The sequence below is a fragment of the Oncorhynchus masou genome, chromosome 30 (genome assembly GCF_036934945.1).
Source record: "Oncorhynchus masou masou isolate Uvic2021 chromosome 30, UVic_Omas_1.1, whole genome shotgun sequence".
Taxonomy (NCBI): Eukaryota; Metazoa; Chordata; class Actinopteri; order Salmoniformes; family Salmonidae; genus Oncorhynchus; species Oncorhynchus masou.
In genome coordinates, this window is record NC_088241.1 from 46,186,419 (window position 1) to 46,199,868 (window position 13,450).

The following is a 13,450-nucleotide window of genomic DNA, read 5'->3' on the forward strand; positions in this document are numbered from 1 at the left end:
AGAATGACTTACAATAATGTCTCCTCCTTTCACAAACTGCAGTCGGGGTTGCCAGAGGACGATATCTATGACATTGACACTGTCTGCAAGAATGTCAGCAAATATCCAGAAAGGAACGGAGACTGGAGTGTGGATGGGAAAGACCAAACGAACCGGTGTAAACCAAGCGTTGTAGTTGAATGCCAAACTTACAAGTGTTATCCAAGCAATATACTTGCGATCTAGAGAAGGAGAGAGAAAAACAGATACAGAGAAAGAAAATGAATGAACAAATGTTAAAGAAGCCGAAATGCACTGTGTAGTCCATACCTCCTCCTGTAGTGTAGTGTGTAGCTGTAGTGTAGTGTGTAGCTGTAGCATAATGTGCAGCTGTAGTGTACTACTGTAGTGTTGTGTGTAGCTGTAGTGTAGTGTGTAACTGTAGTGCAGTGTGTTGCTGTAGTGTAGTGTGTAGCTGTAGTTTAGTGTGTAGCTGTAGTTTAGTGTGTAGCTGTAGTGCATTGTGCAGCTTTAGTGTGTAGCCGCAGTGCACAGCTGCAGTGTTTTGTAGCTGTAACGTGTAGCTGTAGTGTATAGCTAGTGTAGTGTATAGTGTGTAGCTGTAGTGTGTAACTGCAGTGAAGTGACACTGTAGTGTGTAACTGCAGTGTAGTGTAACTGTAGTGTGCAACTTTAGTGTAGCGTGTAGGTGTAATGTGTCGCTGTAGTGTAACTGTAGTGCAGTGTGTAGCTGTAGTGTGTAGCTGCGGTGAAGTGTGTAGCTGCGGTGAAGTGTAGTGGGTAGCTGTAGTATAGTGTAGCTGTAGTGCAGTGTAGTGTGTAGCTGTAGTGTAGTGTGTAGCTGTTGTGTAGTGTGCAGTTGTAGTGTGCAGCTGTTGTGTTGTGTGTAGCTGTAGTGTGTAGCTGTAGTGTAATGTGTAGCTTTAGTGCAGTGTGCAACTGTAGTGTGTAACTTTAGCTGTAGTGTGTAACTGTAGTGTGGTGTGTAGCTGTTGTGTAGTGTGCAGCTGTAGTGCGTAACTGTAGTGTACTGCTGTAGTGTTGTGTGTAGATGTAGTGTAGTGTACAGCTGTAGAGTTGTGTAGTGTGTAGCTGTCGTGAAGTATGTAACTGTAGTGTGTAGCTGTTGTGTAGTTTGTAGCTGTAGTGTGTAACTGTAGTGCAGTGTGTAGCTGTAGTGTGTGACTGTAGTGAAGTGAGTAACTGTACAGTCGTAGCCAAAAGTTTTGAGAATGACACAAATATTAATTTCCACAAAGTTTGCTGCTTCAGTGTCTTTAGATATATTTTTGTCATTTGTTACTATGGAATACTGAAGTATAATTACAAGCATTTCATGAGTGTCAAAGCCTTTTATTGACAATTACATGAAGTTGATGTGAAGAGTCAATATTTGCAGTGTTGGCCCTTCTTTTTCAAGACCTCGCAAACCGCCCTGGCATGCTTTCAATTAACTTCTGGGCCACATCCTGACTGATGGCCGCCCATTCTTGCATAATCAATGCTTGGAGTTTGTCAGAAATTGTGGGTTTTTGTTTGTTCACCCGCCTCTTGTGGATTGACCACAAGTTCTCAATGGGATTAAGGTCTGGGGAGTTTCCTGGCCATGGACCCAAAATATCGATGTTTAGTTCCCTGAGCCTCTTTAAAAAAATATATATATTTTTTTTATTTTACCCCCTTTTTCTCCCCAATTTCATGGTATCCAATTGTTGTAGTAGCTACTATCTTGTCTCATCGCTACAACTCCCGTGCGGGCTCGGGAGAGACGAAGGTTGAAAGTCATGCGTCCTCCGATACACAACCTAACCAGCCGTACTGCTTCTTAACACAGCGCACATCCAACCCGGAAGCCAGCCGCACCAATGTGTCGGAGGAAACACCGTGCACCTGGCAACCTTGGTTAGCGCGCACTGCACCCGGCCCGCCACAGGGGTCGCTGGTGCGCGATGAGACAAGGACATCCCTACCGACCAAGCCCTCCCTAACCCGGACAACGCTAGGCCAATTGTGCGTCGCCCCACGGACCTCCCGGTCGTGGCTGGTTACAACAGAGCCTGGGCGCAAACCCAGGGACTCTGATGGCACAGCTGGCGCTGCAGTACAGCGCCCTTAACCACTGCGCCACCCGGGAGGCCCTTCCCTGAGCCTCTTAGTTATCACTTTTGCTTTATGGCAAGTTGCTCCATCATGCTGGAAAAGGCATTGTTAGTCATCAAACTGTTCCTGGATGGTTGGGAGAAGTTGCTCTCAGAGGATGTGTTGGTACCATTCTTTATTCATGGCTGTGTTCTTAGGCAAAATTGTGAGTGAGCCCACTCCCTTGGCTGAGAAGCAACCCCACACATGAATGGTCTCAGGATGCTTTACTGTTGGCATGACACAGGACTGATGGTAGCGCTCACATTGTCTTCTCCGGATGCCCCAAACAATCGGAAACGGGATTCATCAGAGAAAATACCCCAGTCCTCAGCAGTCCAATCCCTGTACCTTTTGCAGAATATCAGTTTGTCCCTGATGTTTTTCCAGGAGAGAAGTGGCTTCTTTGCTGCCCTGCTTGACACCAGGCTATCCTCCAAAAGTCTTCGCCTCACAGTGCATGCAAATGCACTCACACCTGCCTGCTGCCATACCTGAGCAAGATCTGTACTCGTTGTCCCCCGTGCCCGCAGCTGAATCAACTTTAGGAGACGGTCCTGGCGCTTTCTGGACTTTCTTGGGTGCCATGAAGCCTTCTTCACAACAATTGAACCCCTCTCCTTGAAGTTCTTGATGATCTGATAAATGGTTGATTTAGGTGCAATCTTATTGGAAGCTACATCTTTGCCTGTGAAGCCCTTTTTGTGCAAAGCAATGATGACGGCACGTGTTTCCTTTCAGGTAACCAGGGCTGACAGAGGAAGAACAATGATTCCAAGCACCACCCTCCTTTTGAAGCTTCCAGTCTGTTATTCGAACTCAATCAGCATGACAGCGTGATCTCCAGCCTTGTCCTCGTCAACACTCACACCTGTGTTAACGAGAGAATCACTGACATGATGTCAGCTGGTCCTTTTGTGGCAGGGCTGAAATGCAGTGGAAATGTTTTTGGGGGATTCAGTTAATTTGCATGGCAATGAGGGACTTTGCCATTAATCTGATCACTCTTCATAACATTCTGGAGTATATGCAAATTGCCATCATACAAACTGAGGCAGCAGACTGTGAAAATTATTATTTGTGTCATTCTCAAAACTTTTGGCCACGACTGTTGTGTGTAACTGTAGTGTAGTGAGTAACTGTAGTGTGTAACTTTAACTACAGCGTGTAACTGTAGTGTCGTGTAACTGTAGTGCAGTGTGTAGCTGTAGTGCAGTGTGTAGCTGTAGTGATGTGTGTAACTGTAGTGTGTAGCTGTAGTGTAGTGTGTAGCTGTAGAGTTGTGTAGTATGTAGCTGTAGTGTGTAGCTGTCATTTAGTTTGTAACTGTAGTTTAGTGTGTAACTGTAGTGTCTAACTGTAGTGTAGTGTGTAGCTGTAATGTGCAGCTGTTGTGCAGTGTGTATATGTAGTGTAGTGTGTAGCTGTAGTGAAGTGTGTGGCTGTAGTATGTAACTGTAGTGCAGTGTGTAGCTGTTATGAAGTGTGTAACTGTAGTATTTAACTGTAGTGGAGTGTCTAACTGTAGTGTGTAACTTTAGCTGTAGTGTGTAGCTATAGTTTAGTGTGTCGCTGCAGTGTAGTGTGCAGCTGTAGTGTGTAACTGTAGTGTACAGCTGTAGAGTTAGTATGTAGTATGTAGCTGTAGTGTGTAGCTGTCGTTTAGTTTGTAACTGTAGTTTAGTGTGTAACTGTAGTGTGCAGCTGTTGTGCAGTGTGTATCTGTAGTGTAGTGTGTCGCTGTAGTGCAGTGTGTAGCTGTAGTGAAGTGTGTGGCTGTAGTGTGTAACTGTAGTGCAGTGTGTAGCTGTTGTGAAGTGTGTAACTGTAGTATTTAACTGTAGTGGAGTGTCTAAATGTACAGTGCCTTGCGAAAGTATTCGGCCCCCTTGAACTTTGCAACCTTTTGCCACATTTCAGGCTTCAAACATAAAGATATAAAACTGTATTTTTTTGTGAGGAATCAACAAGTGGGACACAATCATGAAGTGGAACGACATTTATTGGATATTTCAAACTTATTTAACAAATCAAAAACTGAAAAATTGGGCGTGCAAAATTATTCAGCCCCCTTAAGTTAATACATTGTAGCGCCACCTTTTGCTGCGATTACAGCTGTAAGTCGCTTGGGGTATGTCTCTATCAGTTTTGCACATCGAGAGACCGAATTTTTTTGGGGCAATCCAAAAGCTACATTACTGATTACAATTTTACTGTAACAGATTACATATAGAAAGTAACCTACCCAACCCTTAGTGTAGTGTATAGCTGTAGTGTAGCTGTAGTGTAGTGTGTAACTGTAGTGTAGTCTACAGCTGTATTGTAGTGTGTAGCTGTAGTGTAGTGTGTAGCTGTAGTGTAGTGTGCAGCTGTAGTGTAGTGTGCAGCTGTAGTGTAGTGTGTAGCTAACCTTACAGAAAAAAACACATTCATTTCCATGATAACATGTGAAATCAACATGTGAAAACATGAAACTACACATGGGAAAACATCATCTCGTGAAATAAATGTGACTCCATGGGGATGCAAAATTTCAACAAAGGGAGAGTTTGATTTCCACATTGAAAGTTTTTGCATGTGAAAATGCAATTCCACATGTCAAAGTTTGATTTTCACATCTGAAAGGCTTTCACATGTAAATGTTTTTCCCATGTGAAACTGCAAATGTTACATCTGAATCTGCAATGGTGAAAAGGTGATGCTAACATATGAACTCTACAGTGCATTCGTAAAGTATTCTGACCCCATCACTTTTTTCAAATGTTGTTACGTTACAGCCTTGTTCTAAAATTGATTAAATTAATTGTTTTCCTCATTAATCTACACACAATACCCCATAATGACAAAGCGAACAGGTTTTTCGAAATGTTTGCAAATATATAGAATAAAATAAACTGAAATACCTTATTTACATAAGTATTCAGACCCTTTGCTACGAGACCCTTTGCCACTGATCATCCTTGAGATTTTCCTACAACTTGATTGGAGTCCACCTGTGGTAAATTCACTTGATTGGACATGATTTGGAAAGGCACACACCTGTCTATATAAGGTCCCACAGTTGACAGTGCATGTCAGAGCAAAAATCAAGCCATGAGGTTGAAGGAATTGTCCGTAGAGCTCCAGAACAAGATCGAGGCACAGATCTGGGGAAGGGTACCAAAACATTTCTGCAGCATTGAAGGTCCCCAAGAACACAGTGCCCTCTCTCATTCTTAAAGGGAAGAAGTTTGGAACCACCGAGACTCTTCCTAGAGCTGGCTCCCGGCCAAACGGAGCAATCGATGAAGAAGGGCCTTTGTCAGGGAGGTGACCAAGAACCCGATGGTCACTCTGACAGAGCTTGGGAGAACGTTTCAGAAAGACAACCATCTCTGCAGCACTCCACCAATCAGGCCTTCATGGTAGGGTTGCCAGACGGAAGCCACTCCTCATTAATTTATGGCTGCAATCCCGTTAACGGGATCGATATGACAACAGCCAGTGAAAGTGCAGAGCGCCAAACTCAAAACAACAGAAATCTCATAATTAAAATTCCTCAAACATACATGTATCTTATACTGTTTTAAAGATAATCTTGTTGTTAATCCCACCACAATGTCCGATTTCAAATAGGCTTTACAGCAAAAGCACCACAAACGATTATGTTAGGTCACCACCAAGCCACAGAAAAACACAGCCATTTTTCCAGCCAAAGAGAGGAGTCACAAAAAGCACAAATAGAGTTAAAATTAATCACTAACCTTTGATGATCTTCATCAGATGACACTCATAGGACTTCATGTTACACAATACATGTATGTTTTGTTTGATGAAGTTCATATTTATATAAAAAAACCTGAGTTTACATTGGCGCTTTACGTTCACTAGTTCCAAAAACATCCGGTGATATTGCAGAGAGCCACATCATTACAGAAATACTCATTATAAATGTTGATAAATTCAAGTGTTAGACATGGAAATATAGATATACCTCTCCTTAATGCAACCGCAGTGTCAGATTTCAAAAAAACTTTACGGCGCTCAGAAAACAAATACAATTTTCCGCCATGTTGGAGTCAACAGAAATCAGAAATTACACTATAAATATTCCCTTACCTTTGATGATCTTCATCAGAATGCACTCCCAGGAATCACAGTTCCACAATAAATGCTTGATTTGTTCAATAATGACCATTATGTCCAAGTAGCTACTTTTGTTAGGGCTTAGGTATACAAATCCAAACGCTTGTGCATGTCCCCCATAACTTCGGACAAAAACTTTAAAAAGTTATATTACAGGTCTTAGAAACATTTCAAACTAAGTATAGAATCAATCTTCAGGATGATTTTATCATAAATCTTATAGTTCCAAATGGAGAATTCCTTTGTTTGTAGAGGAGCAATGGAACGCAGGTCGATATCATGTGGAATGTGCATGACCAGGAAATGGCTCTGCCAGTAACCTGACTCATTCAGCTCTTATTCAGGCCCACAACACAGTAGAAGCCTCATTCAAGTTTCTAAAGATGGTTGACATCTAGTGGAAGCCCTAGGAAGTGCAACGTCATACATATCCCACTGTGAATTCAGTAGGGCCTGGGTTGAAAATTGACCAACCTCAGATTTCTCACTTCCTGTTTGGATTTCTTCTCAGGTTTTTGCCTGCCATATGAGTTCTGTTATACTCACAGACATCATTCAAACAGTTTTAGAAACTTCAGAGTGTTTTCTATCCAATACTAATAATAATATGCATATATTAGCAACTGGGAATGAGGAGCAGGCCATTTACTCTGGGCACCTCTGGACACCTTTCATCCAAGCTACTCAATACTGCCTCTACAGCCATAAGAAGTTAAAAGGCAGATGAGCATCCGCTTGGAGTTTGCCAAAAGGCACCTAAAGGACTCTCAGACCATGAGAAACAAGATTAAACTCTTTGGCGTGAATGCCAAGTGTCATGTCTGGAGGAAACCAGGCACCATCCCTACGGTGAAGCATGGTGGTGGCAGCATTATGCTATGGGGATGTTTTTCAGCAGCAGGGACTGGGAGACTAGTCAGGATCGAGGGAAAGATGAACATAACAATGTACAGAGAGATCCTTGATAAAACTTGCTCCAGAGCTCTCAAAACCTCAGACCGGGATGATGGTACACCTTCCAACAGGACATTGACCCTAAGCACACAGCCAAGACCACGCAGGAGTGGCTTCGGGACAAGTCTCAGAGTGTCCTTGAGTGGCCCAGCCAGAACCTGATCTAGCATCTCTAGAGAGACCTGAAAATAGCTGTGCAGCAACGCTCCAAATCCAGCCTGACAGAGCTTGAGAGGATCTACAGAGAAGAATAGGACAACTCCCCAAATACAGGTGTATTATGTAAATGTGATATTTACATTTTTTATAAATTAGCAAAAATAAATAAATTACTTTTTTTTCTTTGTCATTATGGGGTATTGTGTGAAGATTGAGGGGAACAAAAACTATTTGATCCATTTTAGAATAAGGCTGTAACGTAACAAAATGTGTAAAAAGTCAAGGGGTCTGAATACCTTGTGAATGCACTGTAACTGTATTATGAAGCTGTTCATTTTTTGTCATTTAGCAAATGCACTTATCCAGAGCAATTAGGGATAAGTGCCTTGATCAAAGGCATATCGAAAGATTTTTCACCTAGTCGGCTCGAAGATTCAAACCAGCAACCTTTCGGTTACTGGCCCAGCACTCTTCACCGCTAGCTGCCTACCTAGTGTGTAGCTGTAGTGTAGTGTGTAGGTGTATTTTAGTATGTAACTGAGCACTACCTGTGAATGGATCTATGGTGTTACCAAGCACTGAGTCCATGGCGTCTTCAACTGGTTGGAGCATAGTGTCAATGAAGGAAAAGCTGATCATGGGACAAATGGATGCATCTCTTGCTGCCTGCTCCTCCTCCTGTTTCTTTAGCCGCTCTGCCTCCTTCTTCTCCGCATCTGCCTTCGCTTTTTCCTCCTTTTTCTTTGCCATCTCTACTGCCTTTATCGCGTCTGCTTCTGCTTTTTTTATTGCATCCTCCTCTGCTTTTATCCTCTCTGCCTCCTTCTTCCTCAGGTAGTCTGGTTTCCTCAAGACCGGGGCTGTAGAAAACAGGCAGAAACCATTATGAATGATATGAGTGGTATGGAATAGCAGAAGAGTTTATAATTATATAGTCTAACATTTGGGCTTCATCATTGAGAATATCAGGCCTTCTCAGTTTTAACATGGTCGATATGTATTGAAGTATAATATATTATACATACAGTATGATACATATACTGTTACTTAGTAGACAACTAACTAATCAAAAACTAAAGTGATTGAATGATTGACTGACTGACTGATTGACACAACATCATCTGTTTACAGTAGGTCCACTTACTGATAGGGGGGCTGATTTCAGGTGTGGTAGCATAGGGGTCAATGGCTTTCTCTTTGTAGATATTTGTCCGTTCTCTTAGCCGTTTGACAACTTCCCGGAGTGTGTCATCTGCATACCTGCTGTACACAACCGGCGGAGGTGGAGGAGGGGGCTGCTCTTCACTGCATCAAGAGACAAGAGGACAAATTGTTTAACAGGGTTCTAATTAATTCAAATAATCAGAAGAAGAACATGGTTTGTGTTCAAATAAAAGGAGGATGAATGTTATGACATGTTCCTTAAATAGATATTGCATGTAAGGGCAACACTGTGTACAACTCCCTTCACAGAACAGCACAAACTGGCCCTAAACAGAATAGAAAGAGGAGTGGGAGGCCCCGGTGCCAAACTGAGCAAGAGGACAAGTACATTAGTGTCTAGTTTGAGAAATAGACGCCTCACAAGTCCTCAACTGGCAACTTCATTAAATAGTACCCGCAAAAACACAAGTTTCAACGTCAACAGTGAAGAGACGCCCCCGGGATTCCTCTGTCCAGTGTCTGTCCTTTTGCCCATCTTAATCTTTTCTTTTTATTGGCCAGTCAGATATGACCTTTTCTTTGCAACTCTGCCCAGAAGGCCAGCATCCCGGAGTCACTGACATTTCTAAGTGACCCCAAACATTTGAACGGTAGTGTATATATACAGTGGCTTGCGAAAGTATTCACCCCTTGGCATTTGTCCTATTTTGTTGCCTTACAACCTGGAATTAAAATGGATTTTGGGGAGTTTGTGTCATTTGATTTACACAACATGCCTACCACTTTGAAGAGGCAAAATATTTTTGGGGTGTGAAACAAACAAGAAATAAGACAATAAAACTGAAAATTTGAGCATGCATAACTATTCACCCCCCCCAAAAAAATAAAATAAAATAAAAGAAGCAATACTCACAAAGACACGGTGGTTGGAACCAAAAATCTAAAATTTGGAATCATCAGGCCAAAGGACAGATTTCCACCAGTCTAATGTCCCTTGCTCGTGTTTCTTGGCCCACACAATTCTCTTCATCTCGTCCTTTCGTTCTGGTTTCTTTGCAGAAATTTGATCATGAAGGCCTGATTCACACAGTATCCTCTGAACAGTTTATGTTGAGATGTGTTTATGTTGAGATGTTACTTGAACTCTGTGGAGCATTTATTTGGGCTGCAATCTGACGTGCAGGTAACACTAATGAACTTATCTTCTGCAGCAGAGGTAACTCTGGGTCTTTCTTTCCTGTGGCGGTCCTCATGAGAGCAAGTTTCATCATAGCGCTTGATGGTTCTTTTGACTGCACTTGAAGAAACTCTAAAAGTTCTTGACATTTTCCTGATTTACTGACCTTCATGTTTTAAAGTAATGATGGACTGTCATTTCTCTTTGCTTATTTCAGCTGTTCTTGCCATAATATTGACTTGTACTTTTACCAAATAGGGCTATCCTCTGTATATCACCCATTCCTAGCCACAACATAATTGATTGGCTCAGACGCATTAAGAAGGAAAGAAATTACACAAATTAACTATGAACAAGGTACACCTGTTAATTGAAATGCATTCCAGGTGACTACCTCTTGAAGCTGGTTAAGAGACCTTCATGAGGTCCCCCCATCCACACCGACGGGACAGTAGTGGAGAAGATGGAAAGTTCTAAGTTCCTCGGCGTACACATCACGGACAAACTGAAATGGTCCACCCACACAGACAGCGTGGTGAGGAAGGCGCAACAGTGCCCCTTAAGAGGCTGAAGAAATGTGTCTTGTCACCTAAAACCCTCACAAATTTTACAGATGTTGGGCTGTATCACCGTCTGGTATGGCAACTGCTCTGCCCAGACCCGCAAGGCTCTCCAGAGGTTAATGCACAACGCATCCCCGGGGCAAACACCTTCCCTCCAGGACACCTACAGCACCCGATGTCACAGGAAGGCCAAAATGATCATCAAGGACAACAACCAGCTACAACAATCAGCTACTGCCTGTTCACCCCGTTATCATCCAGAAGGCGAGGTCAGTACAGGTGCATCAAAGCTGGTACTGAGAGACTGAAAACAGCTTCATCAGACAGTTAAACAGCCATCACTAATATAGAGTGGCCGCTGCCAACATACAGACTCAGATATCTGGCCACTTTAATAGATTTAATAAAGGTATCACTAGTCACTTCAAATAATGCCACTTTAATAATGTCTACATATCCTACATTACTCATCCCATATGTATAAACTGTATTCTATACCATCTACTGCATCTCGCCTATGCCGAATAGCCATCAATCATCCATATACAGTTGAAGTCAGAAGTTTACATACACCTTAGCCAAATATATTTAAACTAGTTTTTCACAATTTCTGACATTTAATCCTAGCAAAAAATTCCCTGTCTTAGGTCAGTTAGGATCACCACTATATTTTAAGAATGTGAAATGTCAGAATAACAGTAGAGAGAATGATTTATTTCAGCTTTTATTTCTTTCATCACATTCCCAGTGGGTCAGAAGTTTATATACACTCAATTCGTATTTGTTAGCATTGCCTTTAAATTGTTTAACTTGGGTCAAACATTTCAGGTAGCCTTCTACAAGCTTCCCACAAAATGTTGGGTGAATTTTGGCCCGTTCCTCCTGACAGATCTGGTGTAACTGAGTCAGGTTTGTAGGCCTCCTTGCTCGGACACGCTTTTTCAGTTCTGCCCACATATGGATTGAGGTCAGGGCTTTGTGATGGCCACTCCAATACCATGACTTTATTGTCCTTAAGCCATTTTGCCACAACTTTGGAAGTATGCTTGGGGTCATTTTCCATTTGGAAGACCCATTTGCAACCAAGTTTTAACTTCCTGACTGATGTTTTGAGATGTTGCTTCAATATATCCACATCATTTTCCTCCCTCATGATGCCATATATTTTGTGAAGTGAGTGCACAAGTCCCTCCTGCAGCAAAGCAACCCCACAACATGATGCTGCCACCCCTGTGCTTCATGGTTGGGATGGTGTTCCTCGGCTTGCAAGCCTCCCCCTTTTCCCTCCAAACATAACGATGCTCATTACGGCCAAACAGTTCTATTTTTGTTTCATCAGACCAGAGGACATTTCTCCAAAAGTATGATCTTTGTCCCCATGTGCAGTTGCAAACCGTAGTCTGGCTTTTTATGACGGTTTTGGAGCAGTGGCTTCTTCCTTGCTGAGCGGCCTTTCAGGTTATGTCAAATATAGGACTCATTTTACTGTGGATATAGAGATACTTTTGTACCTGTTTCCTCCAGCATCTTCACAAGGTCCTTTGCTGTTGTTCTGGGATTGATTTGCACTTTTCGCACCAAAGTACGTTCATCTCTAGGAGACAGAACGCGTCTCCTTCCTGAAAGGTATGATGGCTGTGTGGTCCCATGGTGTTTATACTTTGTTTATACATTGTTTGTACAGATGAACGTGGTACCTTCAGGCGTTTGGAAATTGCTCCCAAGGATGAACCAGTCATTTGGAAGTCTACAATTTTTGGGCTGATTGTTTTAGATTTTCCCATGATGTTAAGCAAAGAGGCACTGAGTTTGAAGGTTGGCCTTGAAATACATCCACAGGTACACCTCCAATTGACTCAAATTATGTTAATTAGCCAATCAGAAGCTTCTATAGCCATGACATCATTTCCCCAAGCTGTTTAAAGGCACAGTCAACTTAGTGTATGTAAACTTCTGACCCACTGGAATTGTGATACAGTGAATTATAAGTGAAATAATCTGTCTGTAAACAATAATCTGTCTGTAAACAAAAATGACTTGTGTCATGCACAACGTAGATGTCCTAACTGACTTGCCAAAACTATAGTTTGTTAGCAAGACATTTGTGGAGTGGTTTAAAAACAAGTTTTAATGACTCCAACCTAAGTGTATGTAAACTTTTGACTTCAACTGTATTTATATGTACATATTCTTATTCATTTACATTTGTGTGTATAGGGTAGTTGTTGTGGATTTGTTTGATTACTTGTTAGATATTACTGCACTGTCAGAACTAGAAGCACAAGCATTTCGCTACACTCGCATTAACATCTGCTAACCACGTGTATGTGACCAATAAAATTTGATTTGATTTGCTTTGAGCTGTCATCAAGACAAAGGGTGGATACTTTGAAGAATCTCAAATATAAAATATATTTTGATTTGTTTAACATGTTTTTGGTTACTACATGATTCCATATGTTTTATTTAATAGTTTTGATGTCTTCACTATTATTCTACAATGTAGAAAATAGTAAAAAAAAATTAAGAAGGACCCTGGAGTAGGTGTGTCCAAACTTTTGACTGGTTTCCCACAGAAAACTTGGGGGGCCAAATAAAACCACCCCTGGGCCAAATTAAGTCGGGAAATCCGGCCCGACAGTATGGTATTAGATAGGGCCTAGATTTGATCCTAGGTGTACAGAGCTGCATTCGCTACATTCACAGAACTCCTCGCAATCATTATGGTTGTGTTTACAAAGTCTGCCCAATTCTGATCTTTTGCAACTAATTGGTCTTTTGACCAATCAGATCACCAATAATTTGGCAAAAGATCAGAATTGAGCTGCCTGTGTAAACGCAGTGGGACCACCATGTCTGTGTTGTCCATGAGGACCTATTGAGTCATACTCAGCACAGCAGCATACCACCCACCTGCCATCTTAGTACTAGGAACAAATATAATCGCCGTTTCTCTCTCTCTCGTGCTCTCTCCAGGCGCACTGGAGGTAATCCTGGTGCTAGTGATTAGTTGGTTACAAAGTAATTGCCAGGTGTGCCAGGAAACTAAGAATACTTTCCATCTGTACTGTATATCCCTAATATGCTCTGAGAAGATGCTGTATTGGACTGGTATTCACATTTTATCTGTCCCTTTTTAATTTACTGCAGTGGGCTAAATCAGGTTCAC

General features: G+C 42.0%; 1 protein-coding gene across 1 annotated transcript in view; it reads right to left on the reverse strand.

Annotated features, from left to right (window-relative positions):
* The window catches only part of LOC135521651 (cyclic nucleotide-gated cation channel beta-3-like), a 31,941-nt gene that overhangs the window by 12,486 nt on the left and 6,005 nt on the right, over positions 1-13,450 (reverse strand). Inside the window, exons 4-6 of the mRNA XM_064947335.1 lie at positions 8,522-8,682; positions 7,926-8,237; positions 13-221 (exon numbers count right to left, since the gene is read on the reverse strand). Of these exons, the coding sequence (XP_064803407.1) occupies positions 13-221; positions 7,926-8,237; positions 8,522-8,682 (682 nt within the window). The remainder of the gene's footprint in view (positions 1-12; positions 222-7,925; positions 8,238-8,521; positions 8,683-13,450) is intronic.